This window comes from Carcharhinus amblyrhynchos, chromosome 28 (assembly GCF_965287045.1).
Source record: "Carcharhinus amblyrhynchos chromosome 28, sCarAmb.v2.hapA, whole genome shotgun sequence".
NCBI classification, from domain to species: Eukaryota; Metazoa; Chordata; class Chondrichthyes; order Carcharhiniformes; family Carcharhinidae; genus Carcharhinus; species Carcharhinus amblyrhynchos.
Window position 1 is genome coordinate 32,123,976 of NC_137351.1, and position 20,335 is coordinate 32,144,310.

At 47.2% G+C, this 20,335-nt stretch overlaps 1 protein-coding gene across 1 annotated transcript in view; it reads right to left on the bottom strand.

Annotated features, from left to right (window-relative positions):
• Positions 1-13,912: 13,912 nt before the first annotated feature.
• Positions 13,913-20,335, bottom strand: part of cemip (cell migration inducing hyaluronidase 1) — a 252,790-nt gene continuing 246,367 nt past the window's right edge. The window contains exon 29 of the mRNA XM_080214375.1: positions 13,913-14,647. Coding sequence (XP_080070501.1) covers positions 14,520-14,647 — 128 coding nt within the window. The 3' untranslated portion in view covers positions 13,913-14,519. The remainder of the gene's footprint in view (positions 14,648-20,335) is intronic.

Genomic DNA, 20,335 nt, shown 5'->3' on the forward strand with positions numbered 1-20,335 from the left:
AACAATTCACCGCCACCATCTGCCTTGGCAATGCCTGAGATCCATATCACAGTGCGCCTGTCTAATTCCTGGCCACATTATATCTAAAGGATTTTCAATCAACCTAATCTGAAAATCATACTTTTCCACAAGGGGATGGACCAGAAAGAGGAGTATAAGAGAGGAGAAACAAAAACAAAGAATATTGAAATGGAATTCCTAATCTGAATAACACTTTGTTGGTGCAATCAGAACTGAGAGTATGAGTGGGGCGGAGCTGTACTGTTCAGCTGACAATGCTCCCAGTCACCACCCCCATTGCTGCAAGTATTTTCCATTGCAAACAGGCAGTGGCGACAGAGCTTGAGGACAACAGCAACAGCGCTCAGAGACTCTCTCTTACCCCACTCGATCGCACATCAACTAAATGCAAAAAGGAGCCGCGACCTTAACTCTCATTTTCACACAACACTGTGTTGTCTGAAGGCTGTGAAAGCGGGGAACACTTTTAATAGCCTGACCATTTCAGGAATTAATCACCCCCTTTCCTACCTCCTGGATCAACAGTGGGCTGGGCTGCTTCCACACATTCGGGAATTCAGTCTACAGCCTGGCAAGATCACAATAAACACATCTCAATGAACTACGAGTAAATTATTACTGCACTAAATTTGCCTGTATCCATGAATTTTTGTGTAGAATTGTAGGACAGAACTTTTCTTTGCCACCCTGCTGCCAGCTGTGTCTGTTGGGGGGTGACTACAACATTGTTCAGAGGACTTTCCCACTGACGCCACCCACCCCAACCTCTCTGTAATTTTACACTGGGGCAGACTCTGGCCTGCTGACCTTGTCTGAATTGAGAACATTAAGTGGTCAATTATTGACCACTTAAGTTTAAGGTTTTTTTTAAGTTTACAGTTTATTTACTACTGTCATAAGGCTTACATTAACACCGCAACGAAGTCACTGTGAAAATCTCCTAGTCGCCACAGTCCGGTGCCTGTTCAGGTCACTGAGGGAAAGTTTAGCACGGCCAATGCACCAAACCACCATGTCTTTCAGACTGTGGGAGGAAACTGGAGCACCCGGAGGAAACTTACGGAGGCGAGCTGGGAATCGAGTTAGATTTAATGCAAAATATTCACTGTAGGCTTGTAATCTCAAGAAAAATGTGGGCCTCAGGCCTATGAACCCCTTTCTCCTTGACCCTGGCCCCTGAACACTTCCCAGGTCAGAGATCTGAAACCAGAAGTGATGCCAGAGGGAGTCTCCACACGGACCTCCTGTGGGGACAGCAGTGAGGGGAGACATTCTAGCTGTGGTCATCACTTCCCCCAAACACTGCAGTCGCTCAGGGAGAGGAGGGGTGGGTGAGAGGGTGGAGGGAGGGAGGGGTAACCTTCGCAGTGGACTGTGATGAGGTCAACCCCTTGCCCCCAGCCCAAGCCCACCCAACCCCCAAGACCCTTGCAGGATCCTTCCCCTGCACCATGGCAACAGCAAAGGGGCAAATGACCACTGGGCCTACCTCCTCGAGCCTCCTTGCCCAAGGCACCAGGCCAGGGTGTCAGTGCCAGGATGCCAAGGTGTTTGGCCTGAAGGGGGGCCTGAGTGAAGGATCTGGGGGGAAATGGGGGACTGAGTTGGGAGGGGGTTCTGGAGGGGAAGGGGGTACTGAATGGGAGGTCTGTGGGGGTAAGGGAGGCTGAGTGGGGTCTGGGGAGAATGGAGTCTGAGTGGAGGGTCTGGGGGTATGGAGGGTGTTGAATGGAGGGGTCTGAGGGGGAAAGGGGGGCTGAGTGGGATAAATATCGTCCGTGTGTGTGTGTGTGTGTGTGTGTGTGTGCGGCGGTGGGGAGCGGTGAATGCCTCTCGTCACTGATGGGTTGGTGGTCTCTCCTCGACCCTTGGGGTCCAACCCTCCCGCTCCTCGTTTGTGAGGACCCTGTATGAAAGCTGGCCTGGTGCAGATCCCGCTGGGAAGGTGGGTGAATAGTGAGGGCCATTGAACAGGGTGTGGATGGGAATATTGAATAGGCTCTGGTCAGGATCCGGATTGGGATCGGCTGGCAGTGCGGCCTGGGAGGTTTGGCGATGTGTTTGGCGCCCGGCACAAAATCCGCTTTCTCACCGACTCCCAATTCTCCGATTCGCGATTGGGGCTGGTGGGACCGGGGATTCCCCACTCCGGAGATTTTTTGGGGAAATTCCGCCCTCAGTCTCCAGTTCGCTGCTTTCTCTCTGAATCCTTTTTAAACTTTTCATCTAAAGAACAAAGAACAACCCAGCACAGGAAACAGGCCCTTTGGCCCCACAAGCCCGCCCTGCCCATTTTAACACTCAGTGGGTGCCTCATTCCAATCCTGCCTCTATCTACTACTTTTGTCTACAAGTTCAGATGAGTTCAAACAATGTTACTCCTCCTACTCCAGTTTGGAGCCCGCTCTCGTCATTAAGAAATTTTCATGTGAAGATATTGGTTCTAAGTTTGTCTTTGACTATCTCGAACCTGCTGCTTTCTATTTTAAAATCGTTGTACGTCTATCATTTCACTCTCTGTGGGGACCTCTCCTGGTCAAAGCTAAAAATCCCCAGCATTTCCAGTCACTCAGTTCTCCCTCCCTCTCTCTGTAATACCCACTCTGTCTCAATAACCAAAACTGAACTCAGTATCTGGCATTGTGGCCTTATTACAACATCGGTCTACTGGCAAAATACTTATTGTTGGACTTTAAAGACAATTTGAAAATGTTAAGAATGGGTTTAAATTTGCCACAAACCCTTTTTGCATTCTGTGTGGTGTGGAGATAGTGACAGTGTGTTGTATAAACAGTGTGCAATGATGATGATTCAAATTTAACACATTGTCACCCACTCAAGTCATCACAACATCATACTTTTGCAGATAAGAGAATAACTATTCGTTACGCTCTGATAATACATCCAGTGCAGCTTCGTACAGCTAATTGTGAGAGACTTTGTGCAATATAGTAGCGAACTGGACCAGTTATTTACAAGAGCAGATTGGAGGCTGTGAATTCTGTGGATAGTAACTCACCTCCTGACCCTAAAGCCTGTCCACCATCTACAAGGTACAAGTCAGGAATGGAATACTCTCCACTTGCCTGGATGAGAGCAGATCAACACCATCCAGGACAAAGTTTGATTGGTATCCAATCTACCACTTTAAACATTCACTCCCTCCACCACCGATGCTCATTGGCAGCAGTGTGTACCATCTACAAGGTGCACTGCAGCAACTCACCAAAGCTCCTTTGACAGCACCTTCCAAACCAGTGATCTCTACCTCCTAGAAGAACCAAGTCAACAGGCACACGGGAACACCACCTACCTGCACACTTCCCTCCAAGTCACTCACCACACTGGCTTTCACATACCTCACAATAATGGCGGCACGGTAGCACGGTGGTTAGAGCTGCTGTTTTGCAGCTCCAGGGTCCTGGGTTCGATTCCTGGCTCGGGTCACTGTCTGTGTGGAGTTTGCACATTCTCCTTGTGTCTGTGTGGGTTTTCTCTGGGTGATCTAGCTTCCTCCCACAGTCCAAAGATGTGCAGGATTAGGTTGATTGGCCATGCTAAGAAATTGCCCCTTAGTGTCCAGGGATGTGTAGGTTAGAGGGATTAGTGGGTATAATATGTGGGGATATGGGGGTAGGGCCTGGGTGGGATTGTGTTCGGTGCTGACTCGAAGGGCCTCTTTCTGCACTGCAAGATTCTATGATCTATGACCCACATTCAATTTCTGGTTTGGGTCAGTGTCTGTGGAATCTGCATGTTCTTTGATTTTGATTTATTATTGTCACATGTATTTAGCATACCGTTCATAGAGAAGGAAAGGAGAGGTGCAGAATGTAGTATCATAATCATGCTTAGCGTGAAAAGAAAGATCAACTTAGTGCGAGGTAGGTCCATTCAAAAGCTCGATGGTAACAGGGAAGAAGCTGTTCTTGAGTCGTTTGGTACGGGACCTCAGACTTTTGTGTCTTTTTCCCAATGGAAGAAGGTGGAAGAGAGTATGTCTGGTATGTGTGGTGTCCTTAATTATGCTGGCTGCTTTGCCCTGTTTGACCATGGGTTTGCTGTTTCTCCCAGTGTCTGTGTGGGTTTCCTCCGGGTGGTCCAGTTTCCTCCCACAGTCTGAAAGATGTGCTGGTTAGGGTGCATTGGCCGTGCTGAGTTCTGTTTCAGTGTACCCGAACAGGAGCCGGAGTGTGGCGACTAGGGGATTTTCACAGTAACTTCAGTGTAGTGTTAATGTCAGCCTACTTGTGACACTAATCAATAAGCTTCAACCTCTTCATCATCGCTAGGTGAACACTCTGGAATTCCCCATCTATTGAATGGTGAAATACCTTCGCCACAGGGGCTGCAGTGATTGAAGAGGGCAACTCACCACCCACCTCTCTATGAATATCGGCCTGGAGAGAAACAGATCCCAACAATTCATTATGGATAAGATGGACTATGATGGTGAGTAAGCACTCTGTATAATGTCCATTCATTTACAAGTCTTGATGCAATATATTTACATTTGTTGGCTATTCATTAATTTGTTCCCAATTTACAGTGTGCAGTGAAGTAGAGGCATTATTACCTTCACGTCAGTAAGTTCCAGGTTCAAATCTTTATGCAGTGTAAATAATCTAACCGAGAAGTAATATCATGGTTAAAAATTGTTTTTCAGATTGGTGCTTCCCCAGGGGTTGGTATTAAGACTGTTGCAGGGTGTTGGTTACAGCTTGTAGGTCTTAATGAAATTTTCATCGTGATAAGTAGGTTAACTGCAGAAATTTACCAACTACTCTACACACATACAGTACAGTGCAAGCTCGGAGCTGACTCCGTGCTGGCTGGTACGCACAGCTCTATCCAACATTAGACTGACCAGTAGGTGCAAGTCACACGCTCTAATGCATCACTCAATCCTGCATTAGCCCTGTATGTGCATACCCTTATATTACAAAGTCCACTACTCTTTCTGATATATATCATTGACCTGGGCTTCGTTCTACTGGGAATAATTTCAAAGTATTCAGATGATAGAATCCTTCCAGTGCAGAAGGAGGTTATTTGGCCTATCAAGTCTGCACCAACCACAATCCCTCCCAGGCCCTATCCACACATCCCTGCTAATCCCCCTGACAGTAAGGAGCATCTTAGCACGGCTAATGCACCTATCTGCCCATCTTTGGACTGTGGGAAAAAATTGGAGCACCCGGAGGAAATCCACACAGACACGGGGAGAATGTGCAAACTCCACTTGGGTCAGATAGTGACCCAAGCCAGGAGTTGAACCTGGGTCCCTGGCACTGAGGGATAAGAAACAAGGCACACACAACTGAAACTAGGTCAGCCATCAATTATTCGTAGGGAACCTGCCTCATTCTATCGATGACATAGAGGGTGAAGTAATTCTTCACAGGGTGCGATGATGTGGTGGAACTCTGTATTAATACCAAGGAAAGTGGCTGGAGGGGGTTGGGAAGGGCTTGGCACAGGGCCCAGGGCCCACATACCATCGGAGGGGTGGGGTAGTCAAGGGAGGGCGGGAGAGGTGAGGTGTTCGAATCTTGTGTACAGTTCTGATCATTGTATAACGGAAGGACATGATGGGCCTGGTGAAAGTGTAGGGGAGATTTATAAGAATGTCACCAGGGCTTGAAAATGGGGGGAGATTGGATAGGCTAGAATTGTTGTTCTTTGAATAGAGGAGGCTGAGGGGTGACAAGATTAAAGACACTTCATCTTTTACAGAATCAGAAGTTTTACCCTGCTGCTCGACTTGTCTTCTCCCATTTCTACTTTGAAAAGCAGCCATCACAGTGATTCCCGGGGTTTTTGCTGCTTCTTTAAACGTTGGTGACAATCTTTTGTTGGTTAATGGGTTACAATAATTGCCTCGCTGCCCCCTGCTGGATTGTTCTGTACAGTACTGAAATTCTACTCCATTTCTCAGTGTCTGTGACTATGGCCGGGGGCTCTAGGTCTTTCTTTTGTGGGTAAAGTAGGCTCTGTGCCAAGTTAAACTGTCCTTACATAAGAACATAAGGAATAGGAGCAGGAGTAGGCCATCTAGCCCTTCGAGCCGGCCCCGACATTCAATAAGATCATGGCTGATCTGAAGTGGATCAGTTCCACTTTCCCCATAACCCTTAATTCCCCTTGTCTGTTAGAAATTTTACATACCTGGTAAAAGGCTTCTCTGACACAGCCAGCTCACAACAAGGATACTACATCCAAGGAAAATCTCTCATCAGTGACCGGCTTCCAATTCTTGATTTACCAACTCTGGTGAACAGGAAGGGCCTTGAGGCAGATACAAATTCCAATCGTGGCCAAAACTGGTGGCCTCCAACTCTGCCCTGGTTCCGCCATCGCTCTCAAACCCAGTGCTGCCCAACCCAATGCCCCTCCGTCAGAACCAACCAGATGTGTGGAGCCGGGAGGAGAGGCAGACAGAGCTAACTCTAAATCTCAACATGTCTCCAGGGCCCAGGAATTGAGAAAAAAAAATCATTCAAGCCCAAAGAAGAATCCACTTTCCTGAACTATAAGGAGAACGAGGTGGGGGAATGGGGGAGGTGGGACGGAAGATGATGTGACCCACTGTTCTATCAACGACTGCTGCTGCTCAGAACATCTGTAAACATCTAGCAATAAGCTTGTCAATCAGGATGGTCTATATGCCTGATTGGCTGCTTTGGACATTGACCCTCCATATTGACAGGTGTCTTGGCCAATAAGCCTGGACTCCAGTGTTCAGGACTATCTAGACCACTTCTCCACTCCACCCTGACCTGACCACGCCAGCTGCTGCCCATCTCCCATCACACCAGCCTCTACTTCTAAGACCATTGCGCCAGGGAGTAACAGCAGAGACCCTCTGGCAGTAGGAATGGAACCAACACACCACCATTATAAACCACTTCCTCATCACGGATCCCACAGCTCGCCCACTCAGCTTCAACCCTCCATGCCAATATTGGGCACTCCTCAAACATTTCCACACTGGATGAGGCCTTTTTACAGCAAACTGGCACAAGTGGGGCCTTGCCAGGAACCCGGACTGCGGGTATGGTGCCCCCCAATCAATGACTCACGTTGAAAAGTGTCCCCCTGAAAACAATCAGTGGACAGCTCAGAGAACTCAGAGAAGGGCAGCTCGGTAGCACAGTGGTTAGCACTGCTGCTTCACACCTCCAGGGTCCCGGGTTCAATTCCCGGCTCAGGTCACTGTCTGTGTGGAGTTTGCACATTCTCCTCGTGTCTGCGTGAGTTTCCTCCAGTGCTCTGGTTTCCTCCCACAGTCCAAAGATGCGTGGGTTAGGTTGGTTGGCCATGCTAAAATTGCCCCTTAGTGTCCAGGGATGTGTAGGTTAGAGGGATTAGTGGGTATAATATATAGGGATATGGGGGTAGGGCCTGGGTGGGATTATATTCAGTGCAGACTTGATGGGCTGAAGGGCCTCTTTCTGCACTGTAGGGATCTATGATTCTATGAACTCCATTTATCCACTGCGGAAGCCATTGCCTGGCTGGGTGATTACTGCACACGCTAGAACAAAACTCAGGGGAGCATGGAATACTTTACCACAGAGAGGGGTCGAGGCAGAGACCGTAGCGTCTGTTAAGGGAACATTGATGGAGTTATTGAGGGTTAGGAAGGTACAATAGCAATGGAGGGATCAGGTGGCAGTGAATGAGGTCTGGACTGTTCTACCATTGAACCACCTCAGAGATTATGGGCTGGAAATGTATTTCATAGAGAAAGAATCATAAAAACCATACAGTTGTAGAAGGAGGCCATTCAGTCCATCAAGTCTGCACTGACAACAAGCCCACCCAGGCCCTATCACCATAACCCCATGTATTTAATCCACTAATCCCTCTAACCAATGCATCCCAGGACACTAAGGGGCATTTTAGCATGACCAATGTACCTAACTTGCACATCTTTTAAGTGTAGGAGGAAACCAGAGCATCCAAAGGAAACCCATGTAGACTTAGGGAGAACAAACAAACTCCACGCAGCCAGTGATCCAAGCGGAGAGTTGAACCTGGGTCCCTGGTGCTGTGAGGCAGCAGTGCTAATGACTGTGCCACCATGCTGCCCTCATCTGCCAACAGTGGACCATTTGGTTTTACCAAATACCTCTAACAATTACTGAAGCTTTCATTCCTTTCCCCTCACAGACAGTACATAGAACTCAATGCAAAGCTGCCTTGTGTTTGAAGAACTTGCAGAGTTTACTCTTATCTGGATGTCCCTTGGCTCGTTCCCCAATTTCTTTAATTATTAACACTGAGGTCACCTAATCTATGAAAATATTAGATATCCCAAAATAAATTTCATCCGTGGCTTTTATTACTTTCTCCCTTTTTCTCCCCTGCTCCGAGCTTCAGCATCTTTCCCAAGCAGCCGCCAATGTAAAACTGAGGAAAATACTCTTCAATCCTGCAGTTCCCCAGTTTCCAGATCTCTTTGTTCCTCGCGTGGACTTTGTTTTATTTTAAATGAACTTCTTCCTTCCTGGAACACAGGCGCTGTGATAACATTATGTAAATACAGAAAACTGTTTGACTATCGGTTAACTACCTGTTAATTTTGCTGTTAATCAATAAAGCCCCCTTTGATGTCGATTATATTACTCTGACAAGGTTCTGCTTTGTTTGGATCAGTGCACTTTCCAATTGTAATCTGTTATGCTAAACATTCTGATCATTACAGAAGCTCAGGTTGGCGACTGAACAATGGAAAATGAAATTAAACTGATCACGTTCTCATTTCCGGCTGCTTCTGGTTCTTTGCTTGTCTTGGCACTCCCGAACCACACCTCAAATAATCTTTATGTGACTATCCGTAGCTCCATAGGGCAGCACAGTGGCACGATGGTTAGCACTTGGATCCAATTTCAGCCTTGGGTCACTGTCTGAGTGGGAGTTTGCACATTCTCCCCGTGTCTGCGTGGGTTTCCTCCGGGTGCTCCGGATTCCTCCCACAGTCTAAAGATGTGCGGGTTAGGTTGATTGGCCAGGCTAAATTGCCCCTTATCATTGGTGGGCTAGCAAGCTAAATATGTGGGGTTACGGGATTAGGGATTGTTGTCAGTGCAAGATCAATGGGCTGAGTGGCCTCCTTCTGCACTGTAGGGATTCTATGATCCAGGGCACTGAAGATTCTGAAGTCAACTTCACTGTCTCAGCTGATCGGTTCCTGGGAACTTTGCTCCCAATCCTTTTCTTTCATTACCTAGTTTGTTCCTCCTCAGACTGTGCATCGTTGCTCTCTGGCCCTGTATCCCTCCAACCATTAGTCGCTCCCTGATGGAATCTGATGCACCCCTGCGTATATTCACGGCCACTCTTTGCTTTGTGCTCAGGGCCAGAACTCTCTGCTGCTATTCTCCGATTCACAATCTTAAGGTGCCCCAAACAGCCAATGCAGGCACTTTCAAAGTGTGAGTCACTGCAGGAAATGCAGCGATTCATTTCTGCACAGCAAGATCCCACAAACAGTAAGGAAATAAATCACCAGAATCAAAGAATCATAGAAATACGACAGTACAGAAAGCGGCCATTCGGCCCATCGAGTCTGCGCCAACCACAATCCCACCCAGGCCCTACCCCCCCCCCCCCCCCATCCGTACATATTTTACCCACTAATCCCTCTAACCTAGATCATCCGTTTTCCTGCCATTGTTTAAGGGCACTGGGGAGAACTCTCTGCTCTTTTTGGAAATAGTGTTCCTGTATTCTTTCATGCAATGTGTGTCTCATTGTCAAGGCCAGAGTTTCTTGCCCATCCCTAATTGCCCTTGAACTGAGTGGCTCACTCTGCCATTTCAGAGGGCAGTTAAGTGTCAACCACATTGCTGTGGCTCTGGAGTCACATGTAGGCCAGACCGGGTAAGGATGGCAGATTTCCTTCCTTAAAGGGACATTAGTGAACCAGATGGGTTACGAATGACAATACCTACATTACCAAGGCAATCTTTCAATTCCAGATTTATTAACTGAATTTAACTTCCACCAGCTGCGATGGTCAGATTTGAACCCAATGTGCGCAGAACACGGGCCTCTGGATTACTTGGCCAGTGACAATAATACCTCTGCCCCCAGCACCTTAGTCTAATGTCTCATCTAATTCGGACAGGTGTCTAAATTTCTGGATCAAACTGGCTTCTTGACACCAATGATAACGTTCTGATTTAAATCGCGAACTCACTCGAGTTGCCAGCCAGGGCTCACCCTCGTCTCTCAGTTAAAATATTGTGGGGTGCGAGCCCCTCTCAGAGACCGAGTCCGACGTCCCAGTCTGAAAATTGGAAGACTGACCAGGAGGGAACTGGAATGGCCAAGTCTAGAGATCGAAAATGAAAGAAAACTAAGCACTGGATTGAAAAGCATTGAGCCCCTCACCATCCCCGCCACCCCTCCCTCGGCCCCACCACCCCACCACACCCCGCACCCCCCCTGTCCCTCCACTCCCCCACATCCCACATGGGAAGGAGAGCTAAAAAATCAGCCAACTGGAAGATTTTCTAAGTTGCAGGAAGTACATACAATTTTGTCTTCTAAAAAGCATTTAGACAGTTAGATGGGTAAGGTGGGTGTGGAGGGATATGGGCCAAACGCGGGCAACTGGGACTGAAAACTGGGTGGCCAAAATTAGGTCAAAGGGCCTGTTTGCACACTGTAAACCTCGCTGATTCTGTGAAGACACCAGATACAAACAGGGAGATGCGGCGCCTGGGAGTGAGATTGCCATCTGCTGGTTTGTTCAACAAATTGCAGACTGTGAACCAGACAAAACAAAATCAATTTTTGTGTTTCCAGTGTCCTGGCCTGGGGATAAAACTCATGACAACACCCAGCGCTCAGCTCCTTTTGTGAAACTGCCACACGCTGTTTAATGCTCAGAGAATGGCCAGAAAGAATGCATTGCCAACCTGGTCCATCCCATAGCTCTCTGGGTGTTTGAAAGTGGTTTAATTACTGGGTCGGATTGTAGGAGAGGTGGGGGCCAGGTGGCCAACCCTCCAAGGTTGGCTTGGAGTCGCCAGGATTTAAAGATTAAAGTCCTTGACACGGTTGTGCGCGACCCTGGGGAAAAATCATCAGGATATTCAAAAATATTGTCATGTTCTTTGGCCATTTTTCTTTATCATATATAAAAATATTGGACATGGGGAGGTGGGGGAGGGGGTCGTTTGCTTGGCTGAGAATCAAATGTCATCCAGTTGGATAATGAGTCATTTTGCTGTCCAATTGGTGTAGGAAGGCCGTATGTCTGAGGATGGACTGTGTGGAGTTTGCACATTCTCCTCGTGTCTGCGTGGGTTTCCTCCGGGTACTCCGGTTTCCTCCCACACTCCAAAGATGTGTGGGTTGGGTTGATTGGCCATGCTAAGAAATTGCCCCTTAGTGTCCAGGGATGTGTAGGTTAGAGGGATTAGGGGGTATAATACGTAGGGATATAGGGGTACATATACTACGTCGGGGTAGGTTCTGGGTGGGATTGTGGTTGGTGCAGACTCGATGGACTGAAGGGCCTCTTTCTGCACTGTAGGGTTCTATGATTCTATGATGTACGGGTGACTAATGGCTGGAATGTCATGTATCCCAAGCAACCTGTCCCACCTGTCCCACCCCCTGCAAACTGTAGGGTGGGTCGGGGGGGTGGGGGGGTGGGGGTAGACAGGGGGTGGGACAAGTCGGACAGGTTGTGTGGGAACTGGGGGCGGTGGAGCAGTCTGTGGGGAATTGGGGTAAGAGCAGGTTGTGAGGGAGCTGGTGGGACAGGCCACTGGGGAGCTTGGGGTAAGGTCATGGAGGGGCTCGGCTGCAGGTTGCGATGGAGGCAGGGGTCAGGCCATGAAGAAGGTTGGGCAGATTGAGAGGGAGGTAGTATAACGTTCGTATTATATATTCATGATTTGGAAGAGGGAACTGAATATATTATCTCCGAATTTGCTGATGGTACAGAGTTGGGTGGGAGGGTGAGCTGTGACAAGGATGCAGAGATGCTTCAGCGTAATTTGGACACGCTGAGTGTGTGGGAATATGCATGGCAGATGTGGTACAATGTGGATAAATGTGATGTTATCCACTTTGATGACAATAATAGAAAGACAGATTATTATCTGAATGGGTGGAAATTGAGAGAGGTGGATACTCAGCAAGACCTTGGTGTTCTTGTGCATGAAATAAGTCTGTATAAGTTGTGCATGTTTATTGATGTCTTTTCGTTTAATCCACAGGTGATTCGGTCCGCCTTGTTGGCCAACAAGGGGCATCCACGCAGTGGGTCGTGCGAGGGCTGCTCTTGGATGTTTCGAGAGTTGCCTAGTGCTTCACGTCGTTAGTGTACGCTTAAACTGGACCATCTGACGGGCAACACGACAGCTCAGTGACTATCACTGTTTGCTGTGCAGACACATGGATTTGGGTCGGTGTCTGTGGGAGTTTGCACATTCTCCCCGTGATTGCGTGGGTTTAAGTCTGGGTTCAAGTCCCACCCCAGGATTTGATGACCAAGGAAGGTGCAATCGTATCGCGGCCAAACAAGTTCAGTGTCAACTGGAGAATCTTTCCAAACACACCAATGGCTGGCGGTCAGAGCAGGAGAGACTCCTGGTCAGACATACTTTGATGGGGAGTGGCAACCCTCAAGCAACATAGTGATATGTTTCAAGATAAACCTCGCTCTGGAAACAACTGCTGGAAGATCACCAACTCGGTGAAGGACGCACTTTGGTCCGCCCGAAACTTGCTGATCTTCCAGCTGAAAGAACTGTCCTCGACCGAGTGTTGCAGACTGGCACATTCCAAGGTCCAGGACTATGTGCTGAGGGACTCGCTGAAGCTTGGGGCAGCCGCCGCAAAGGCACAATGGGGAAAGGCCACACTGTAAGGCCTTTTAACGGAGGCAGACCGAGGGCCCAGGAACTGCAGAATACCCTCGACCTGCGTAACTGTGTGCCAGTCTGAACAATAACAGCACACAGTAATTTATTGAGGCATGGATATAGTTTTAAGTATTGAAATGTAATGACTGTAATTTGTATAAAAGTGTGAAAATGTTTTGATTCTGCACTGTTTGCAATTCAAAGCCCTGTACATTTGCAATAGTTTATTTGAGATTTTTATGAATAAAGTATATTTTTGGAAAAAAAGGTCTGCCTTAATCGCTTTAAGTATTGAAATGTAATGACTGTAATTTGTATAAAAGTGTGAAAATGTTTTGATTCTGCACTGTTTGCAATTGAAAGCCATGTAGATTTGCAATAGTTTGTTTGAGATTTTTATGAATAAAGTATATTTTTGGAAAAAAAAAGTCTGCCTTAGTGTGCCATTCGGTACAGGAAGACAATGGAAATTAGCTTAAGATTGTCCGAACTGCAAATATTTGCAGCTCCTTGCCAAAAAAAATGACAAATTAATCTCTCTGTGACATAGTTCTTGACTCTATGCAATAGTTTTAAATAGGCATTAGCAAGTTGATGGTCTGTTTCTACCTTTTAGTTTGATTAACTTTGATGTAAATACAAATCGGGGGAGATGTAAAGTGTTGCCGATTCTATATATCACACTCCTGAAGCTATCAGACAATGCTAAAATCAAAACTCGGGTTGTGAAGCTATAGAATAATCACTCAGAGATCCAACAGGATAATTGTTACTATTTGCTGCAGAGAAACGTCTAAATGACTGGAAAGATTCCCTTTTGCTGCTGCTGTCTTTTACACCTTCAGTGCTGCACGGATAGGTCCTAAAGTTGGGCCCTGTGGAACGGTAATCAACCAATTTACGCACAGCAAGATCCCAGTAACAGCAGTGAGACATTGGGTCACGTGTGGAGACGGTTTTTTTTAAAAAAAAGTGCAGCATTTAACGGCACTCTTTGCAAATTCATTTAACTTTACATTTATTATGAAACGTCACTTATACAATCTTTGTAATTTATACAAATGCCAGTTATAAATTACATTTCTTTAATCCAAAGATTCCCCCTTTCAGAAATAAGCCTCAACTTGAATAAATTACAATCTTAGCCAATGTTTAAAATAGCATATCCATCTTTGCAGTTTTACCAGACATAGTAACAGTTATATGGAAAATATATGAATGTTTTACAATACAGTTACGCAAGTGCCTCGGTGTCATGTTCTATAGTGTCTCAATAAATAAATAGAAACATCCCTACGACAGAAAATAAATCTTTGGCTGATGCCGACAGATCGGAAACACCTGAACAGACAAAACAGGGAGGGTGTACACATCCGAAAAAGGACCAGCTATTTCGGGAGTAAGGAGCAGTCCGAGAGAGAGAGAGTGCTGACAAATACGGTTTACAAAGAGTATCAGCTTGTGAGACAAGTTTGGTGGATGGACAGGTAAGCACAACGAGAAATGGGCTGATCTGCTGCAGTGACTTCCACACCTTTGACCACTTGTTAAAAATCAGTAGTAATTCCAAGTTCTTTCGCTAGCCCTGCGCCTGGTCAGAGGGATCGCTCATAGCTTCACCTTGACTATGACTGGGATCGGCAGCACCGCGTGGACTTTCGCCGCCTCTTCATCAGCCACGAGTTTCACCCAGTCGGGCCTGAAACTTCCCTTGAATCCCACAAACACCAGGTAATCTGAAATAAGATAGTGAGCGGAGAAACAGCTGTGAAAATTATCGATAGATACAGTGCAGGGAATAGAAACCAACATTCATTCAAGATACAGCAACTCATCATCCTGCAGTCCTGACCTTTTCTCATCATTTAAGATAAATCATTGGAAGTTCGTAGAGACCCTACAGTGCAGAAGGAGGCCATTTGGCCCATCAAGTCTACACTGACAACAAGCCCACCCAGGTCCTATCACAATAACCCCACATATTTGCCCCGATAATCCCTCTACACATCCTGGGACGTTAAGGGGCAATTCATCAAGGCCAATCATCCTAACCCGCACATCTTTGGACTGTGGGAGGAAACCCGAGCACCCGGAGGAAACCCACGCAGACACGGGGAGAACGCACAAACTCCACTCAGATGGTGACCCAAGCCAGGAATCGAACCCGGGTCCCTGGAGCTGTGAGGCAGCAGTGTGTCATCGTGCCACCCCTAAAATTGGTAAATTAGAATTGGTAGGCGGGTAATTCAGGTCGTTTACGATATTGTACAAAGTTAAGACTGAGCCAGAATGAATCACATTAAATCATCTGAATTTTTAAAGAGTCTTCATTGTTATCACATTAGAAATGCAGCAGGCACTTTCCATAGTGAGGGCCCTCAATAAACAACAAACGGAATAATCTGTTCATCCCAATCCCAGACATTGGTCAGAACTTCCCTTATTTCCCTTCAGAATGGTGGCCTGGGATGTTCTATCCATCAGAAAGGGCAGCGAGGGTCTTGATTTAATGCTTTGTTGAGAAGATGGCGATTGGGAGGAGGGAAGGAGAGATTGAGGGAAGGAGAGATTGAGGGAAGGAGTGTTTGAGGGAAGGAGTGTTTGAGGGAAGGAGAGATTGAGGGAAGGAGAGATTGAGGGAAGAGAGATTGAGGGAAGGAGAGATTGAGGGAAGGAGAGTTTGAGGGAAGGAGAAATTGAGGGAAGGAGAGTTTGAGGGAAGGAATGTTTGAGGGAAGGAGTGTTTGAGGGAAGGAGAGATTGAGGGAAGGAGAAATTGAGGGAAGGAGAAATTGAGGGAAGGAGAGATTGAGGGAAGGAGAGATTGAGGGAAGGAGAGATTGAGGGAAGGAGAGGTTAAGGTGGCAACGTGGGGCAGAGATGATTGGGGATAAAGTAGGGAAGGAAGGAGTTTGGGAGGCATAGGGGAGAAGGAGAAGTGACAGCAAATGGGGAGTGGGGCTGGGAGCTGAGGGGAGGCAATTGATTGTAGTGTTAAGGGGAAAGGAAGCAATTGGGTGGGAAAAAGGGAAGAGATTGAGGAGGAAGAGATGGAGAGGGGAGGGGAGGTGATCGGGGGAAGGATGGAGAAGGAAGAGAGGTGGCTGAATGGCATGGTGAGGGAGGGGGAAGCAATTAGCGGGTGAGGAAGAGAAGGATGGGGAAGGGCAGAGGTGATTGGGGGCACAGTGGAGGGTGTTGTGTTTCTCACACAGGACTGGTGAGCTAAACATAGGTCAGGTTTATTTGAAGATTTGGTACCAAATTGCTCAATAAACAAATTTACAACAAAGATTCGGCAGCTATTGTTAACAGGAAAGTAGAGTGGCAACTTCTTCACACAGCCAGCTAAGTGGAAAGCTCCTCTGAACAACGTCTGCTGGTCACAGGGTTTATATCCTGGTTATTTACTTCTTAACACAGTTGCTCTCTTAAAGCGTCATTAAAATGTGGGTGTGGGGTGGGGAGGGGGTCAGTTGGTGAAAGGACACAGTTGTTTTGTGGAGTTCAGAGGAGGCTCTTTTGCTCCTTCTCGCTCTGTAAAATACCAGCAATTCTCAATTCTAATTGGAGCTGTTCCCAGCAGTCCCTTTAAGGATATCTGGTGAATAAGATAAAAGCTTCCAAACACCAGTCAGAGCTTGCTCATGACCGGGTCACTGTCCTACTCAACTAGATACAGTTACACCCGTTCACAGATCATTACATAGCTGCGTAGATGTTGAATTGAGAACCAGAGCAGTTATGTGGGGGAGACCCTGAACGAGGGAACCATAGAACCAGAGAACATTACAGCTCAGAAACAGGCCTTTTGGCCCTTCTTGTCTGTGCTGACCCATTTTCTGCCTAGTCCCACTGACCTGCACTTGGACCATATCCCTCCACACCCCTCTCATCCATGAACCCGTCCCAGTTTTTCTTAAATGTTAAAAGTGACCCCTCATTTAACACTTTATCTGGCAGCTCATTCCACACCCCCACCACTCTCTGCGTGAAGAAGCTAATATTCCCTTTAAACTTTTCTCCTTAACCCATGCCCTCTGGTTTTTTTCTCCCCCAGCCTCAGTGGAAAAAGCCTGCTCGCATTCACTCTATCGATACCCGTCAAAATCTTATACACCTCTATCAAATCTCCCCTCATTCTTCTACGCTCCAGGGAATAAAGTCCTAACCTATTCACAGGGAGCATAATCTAAAAGTCTGACCACTTGGGGGTGAAAGCAGGAAGTAATTCCTCTGCATAAAGGGAATCTGGAAGTCTCGATCTGTGAAAGGTTGTAGATGCTGTGGACCAGTTGAAATTCTCAAGGTGGAGATGGTGTCCCTTAATGCCCAGGGTTACACATGGAACAGGGATCAGTACAGGAACAAGGCAGCAGCTGTGGCAGAATGAGTCAGGAGATACCATGGAGAGCGAGGGCTTAGCCAACTAAATGTGATATTTTTCAGCTCTGGAGATGGCAAACTGCGGCTCAGAATCCACCGCCTGCCACCAGATGTCAGCCGGTGCACACTAAAGAAACCACCTCGCCTCTTCAAAACTAACTCAACGTATGTGGGAATGACATTTCACTCCAACATAATGTGAACATCTCCGTGTTCTGCAATTCAACAGTCAGCCTGATATAAGGGACAGAGACAGGTTAGAAGGGAAGGAACCCCACAGGAGGTCAGTGAGGACGGGGTGTAGATTTAAGCTGAAGAGCAGAAGACTTAGAGGGGATTTAAGGAAAATCTTTTTCACCCAGAGGGCAGTGGTACTCGCTGCCTGAAAAGGTGGTGGAGGTGGAGACTCTCACATTTGAAAAGCATTGAGATGAGCACTTGAAATGCCACAGCCTACAAGGCAATGGACCAAATGCTGGAAAATGGGATTCGACTACATAGGGTGCTTGATGGCTAGCGCAGTGGGCCGAATGGCCTCTTTCTGTGCTGTAAAACTTGATGACTCTATGACTCCTTGTGCCACCTTACAAGAATTGTACTTGTCCCAGTAGCTTAATCAACAAATTCGGCACATCACTGTTGTTAGGTATTGGGACTGGAATTTTACCGTCCTGCCCAAACTTCAGCCAATGACAAAGTACAGCAAGGTCTGATGGGATGAGACACTCAGAAGGAAACCACATTTTTGTTGAACAATAGACTGTTAAGTATGGACATGTCGGGAACAAAACGGCTTCCAAAGCCAGCTGGATGAATAAGAACTATACAAAGTCACACTGATAGCACAGGTGCAGCCAAATACTCGCAGTTTCTCAGGGCCTGGCTTATAGTGAATATGAATCTGTGGGAATGTCACCTTTCACCTTTGCTGTGTTGCTGGGAAACTAAGGGAGGTAACATCCGAAACCAAGGACAAATAAGATCCCATGAGGTCAGGATGTAAACTACTTTTTGGCTGGAGTTGGTGACAGGGATGGTTACTGACTGATTTGTATTAATGTTTACTGCATTGTGCCCTTCGGAAAGGTGGGAAATAAGCCTCTGAGAAATGTATAATTGGCCTTACGGAGGCATTGTACTTTGGCATTGGGTTTGCCAGAGCCCCCTAGTGGGGTGCTGAGGCATCTAATACGTCACATTTTTGAATCAGGGCACTGAATTTGTGCGTTGTGTATTTAGCTTAAGGTTTAACAATACATGCCTCAGAAGTGAACCCCCATTGACAGAGGAGAACTTGCAGACAGTGGTGTTCCCATGTATCTGCTGTTCTTGACCTTCTAGATGGTGGTGATCACAGATTTGGATGGTCCTTTGGGGAATAGATGGCCTACTGTGGGTGGCACGGTAGCACAGTGGTTAGCACTGCTGCTTCACAGCTCCAGGGTCCTGGGTTCGATTCCTGGCTCAGGTCACTGTCTGTGTGGAGTTTGCACATTCTCCTTGTGTCTGTGTGGGTTTCCTCTCACAGTCCAAAGATGTGTGGGTTAGGGTGATTGGCCATGCTGAGAAATTGTCCCTTAGTGTCCAGGGATGTGTAGGTTAGAGGGATTAGTGGGTATAATATATGGGGGTAGGGCCTGGGTGGGATCGTGTTTGGTGTAGACGTGATGGGCTGAAGGGCCTCTTTCTGCACTGTAGGGTTCTATGATTATTCATGTAGATCACCAATGATCTGTATCTTAACCCTATCTACCTGCCTTGGTTCTGCAATGTTTACCTCACAAGAATCTTGGTTTTGACATTTTCAATTTACCCGCCAGCCCCAGTAGGTTTTTGCTTTGCGGAGAGAGAGTTCTAGCTTTCCTTCCATCTGTGTGTGAAGAAATATTTCTTGACATCATCCCTGGACCATTTAGTACTGATTTGAAGATTAAGCTCCGTGCCCCTGCTGGGTGAAATTGGTTCTGTTCATCTACACTACAAAATCCTTTAATCACCTTAAACACCTCAATTCCTTTATCTGCTCATTCCTCCATTGTCAGTGGAACATAGGTCCAGCTTATCCAACCTGTCCTCATAATGTAACCCTTTCAGCTCCAAAGAACAAAGAACAGTACAGCACAGGAATCAGGCCCTTCGGCCCTCCAAGCCTGTGTCACTCATTGGTCCAACTAGACCATTCGTTCGTATCCCTCCATTCCCAGTCTGCTCATGTGACTATCCAGGTAAGTCTTAAACGATCCCAGTGTGTCCACCTCCACCACCCTACTTGGCAGCGCATTCCAGGCCCTCACCACCCTCTGTGTAAAAAACGTCCCTCTGATATATGAGTTAAACTTCGCACCGCACCTCCCCGCACCCCCCCCCTCCCCCCGACCACCTTGAACCTGTGACCCCTTGTGATCGTCACCTCCGACCTGGGAAAAAGCCTCCCACTGTTCACCCTATCTATACCCTTCATAATTTTATACACCTCTATTAGGTCTCCCCTCATTCTCCGTCTTTCCAGGGAGAACAACCCCAGTTTACCCAATCTCTCCTCATAGCTAAGACCCTCCATACCAGGCAACATCCTGGTAAATCTCCTCTGCACTCTCTCCAAAACCTCCACGTCCTTCTGGTAGTGCGGCGACCAGAACTGGACGCAGTACTCCAAATGTGGCCTAACCAGCGTTCTATACAGCTGCAACATCAGACTCCAGTTTCTATACTCTATACCCCGTCCTATAAAGGCAAGCATGCCATATGCCTTCTTCACCACCTTCTCCACCTGTGCTGCCCCCTTCAAGGATCTGTGGACTTGCACCCCTAGGTCCCTCTGTGTGTCTATACTCTTGATGGTCCTGCCATTTATTGTATAGCTCCCCCCTACATTAGTCCGACCAAAATGCATCACTTCGCATTTATCTGGATTAAATACTGATAGATATCGAGCCCGAGGTTAAGGTCAGGAGTGCAGTGATCATCAATATCTCTGGGAATGCGTTGCCTGGAGTGGACAGCGTCTGGGTCAAGGTTTTGGCCGCTGACCGCTGTTA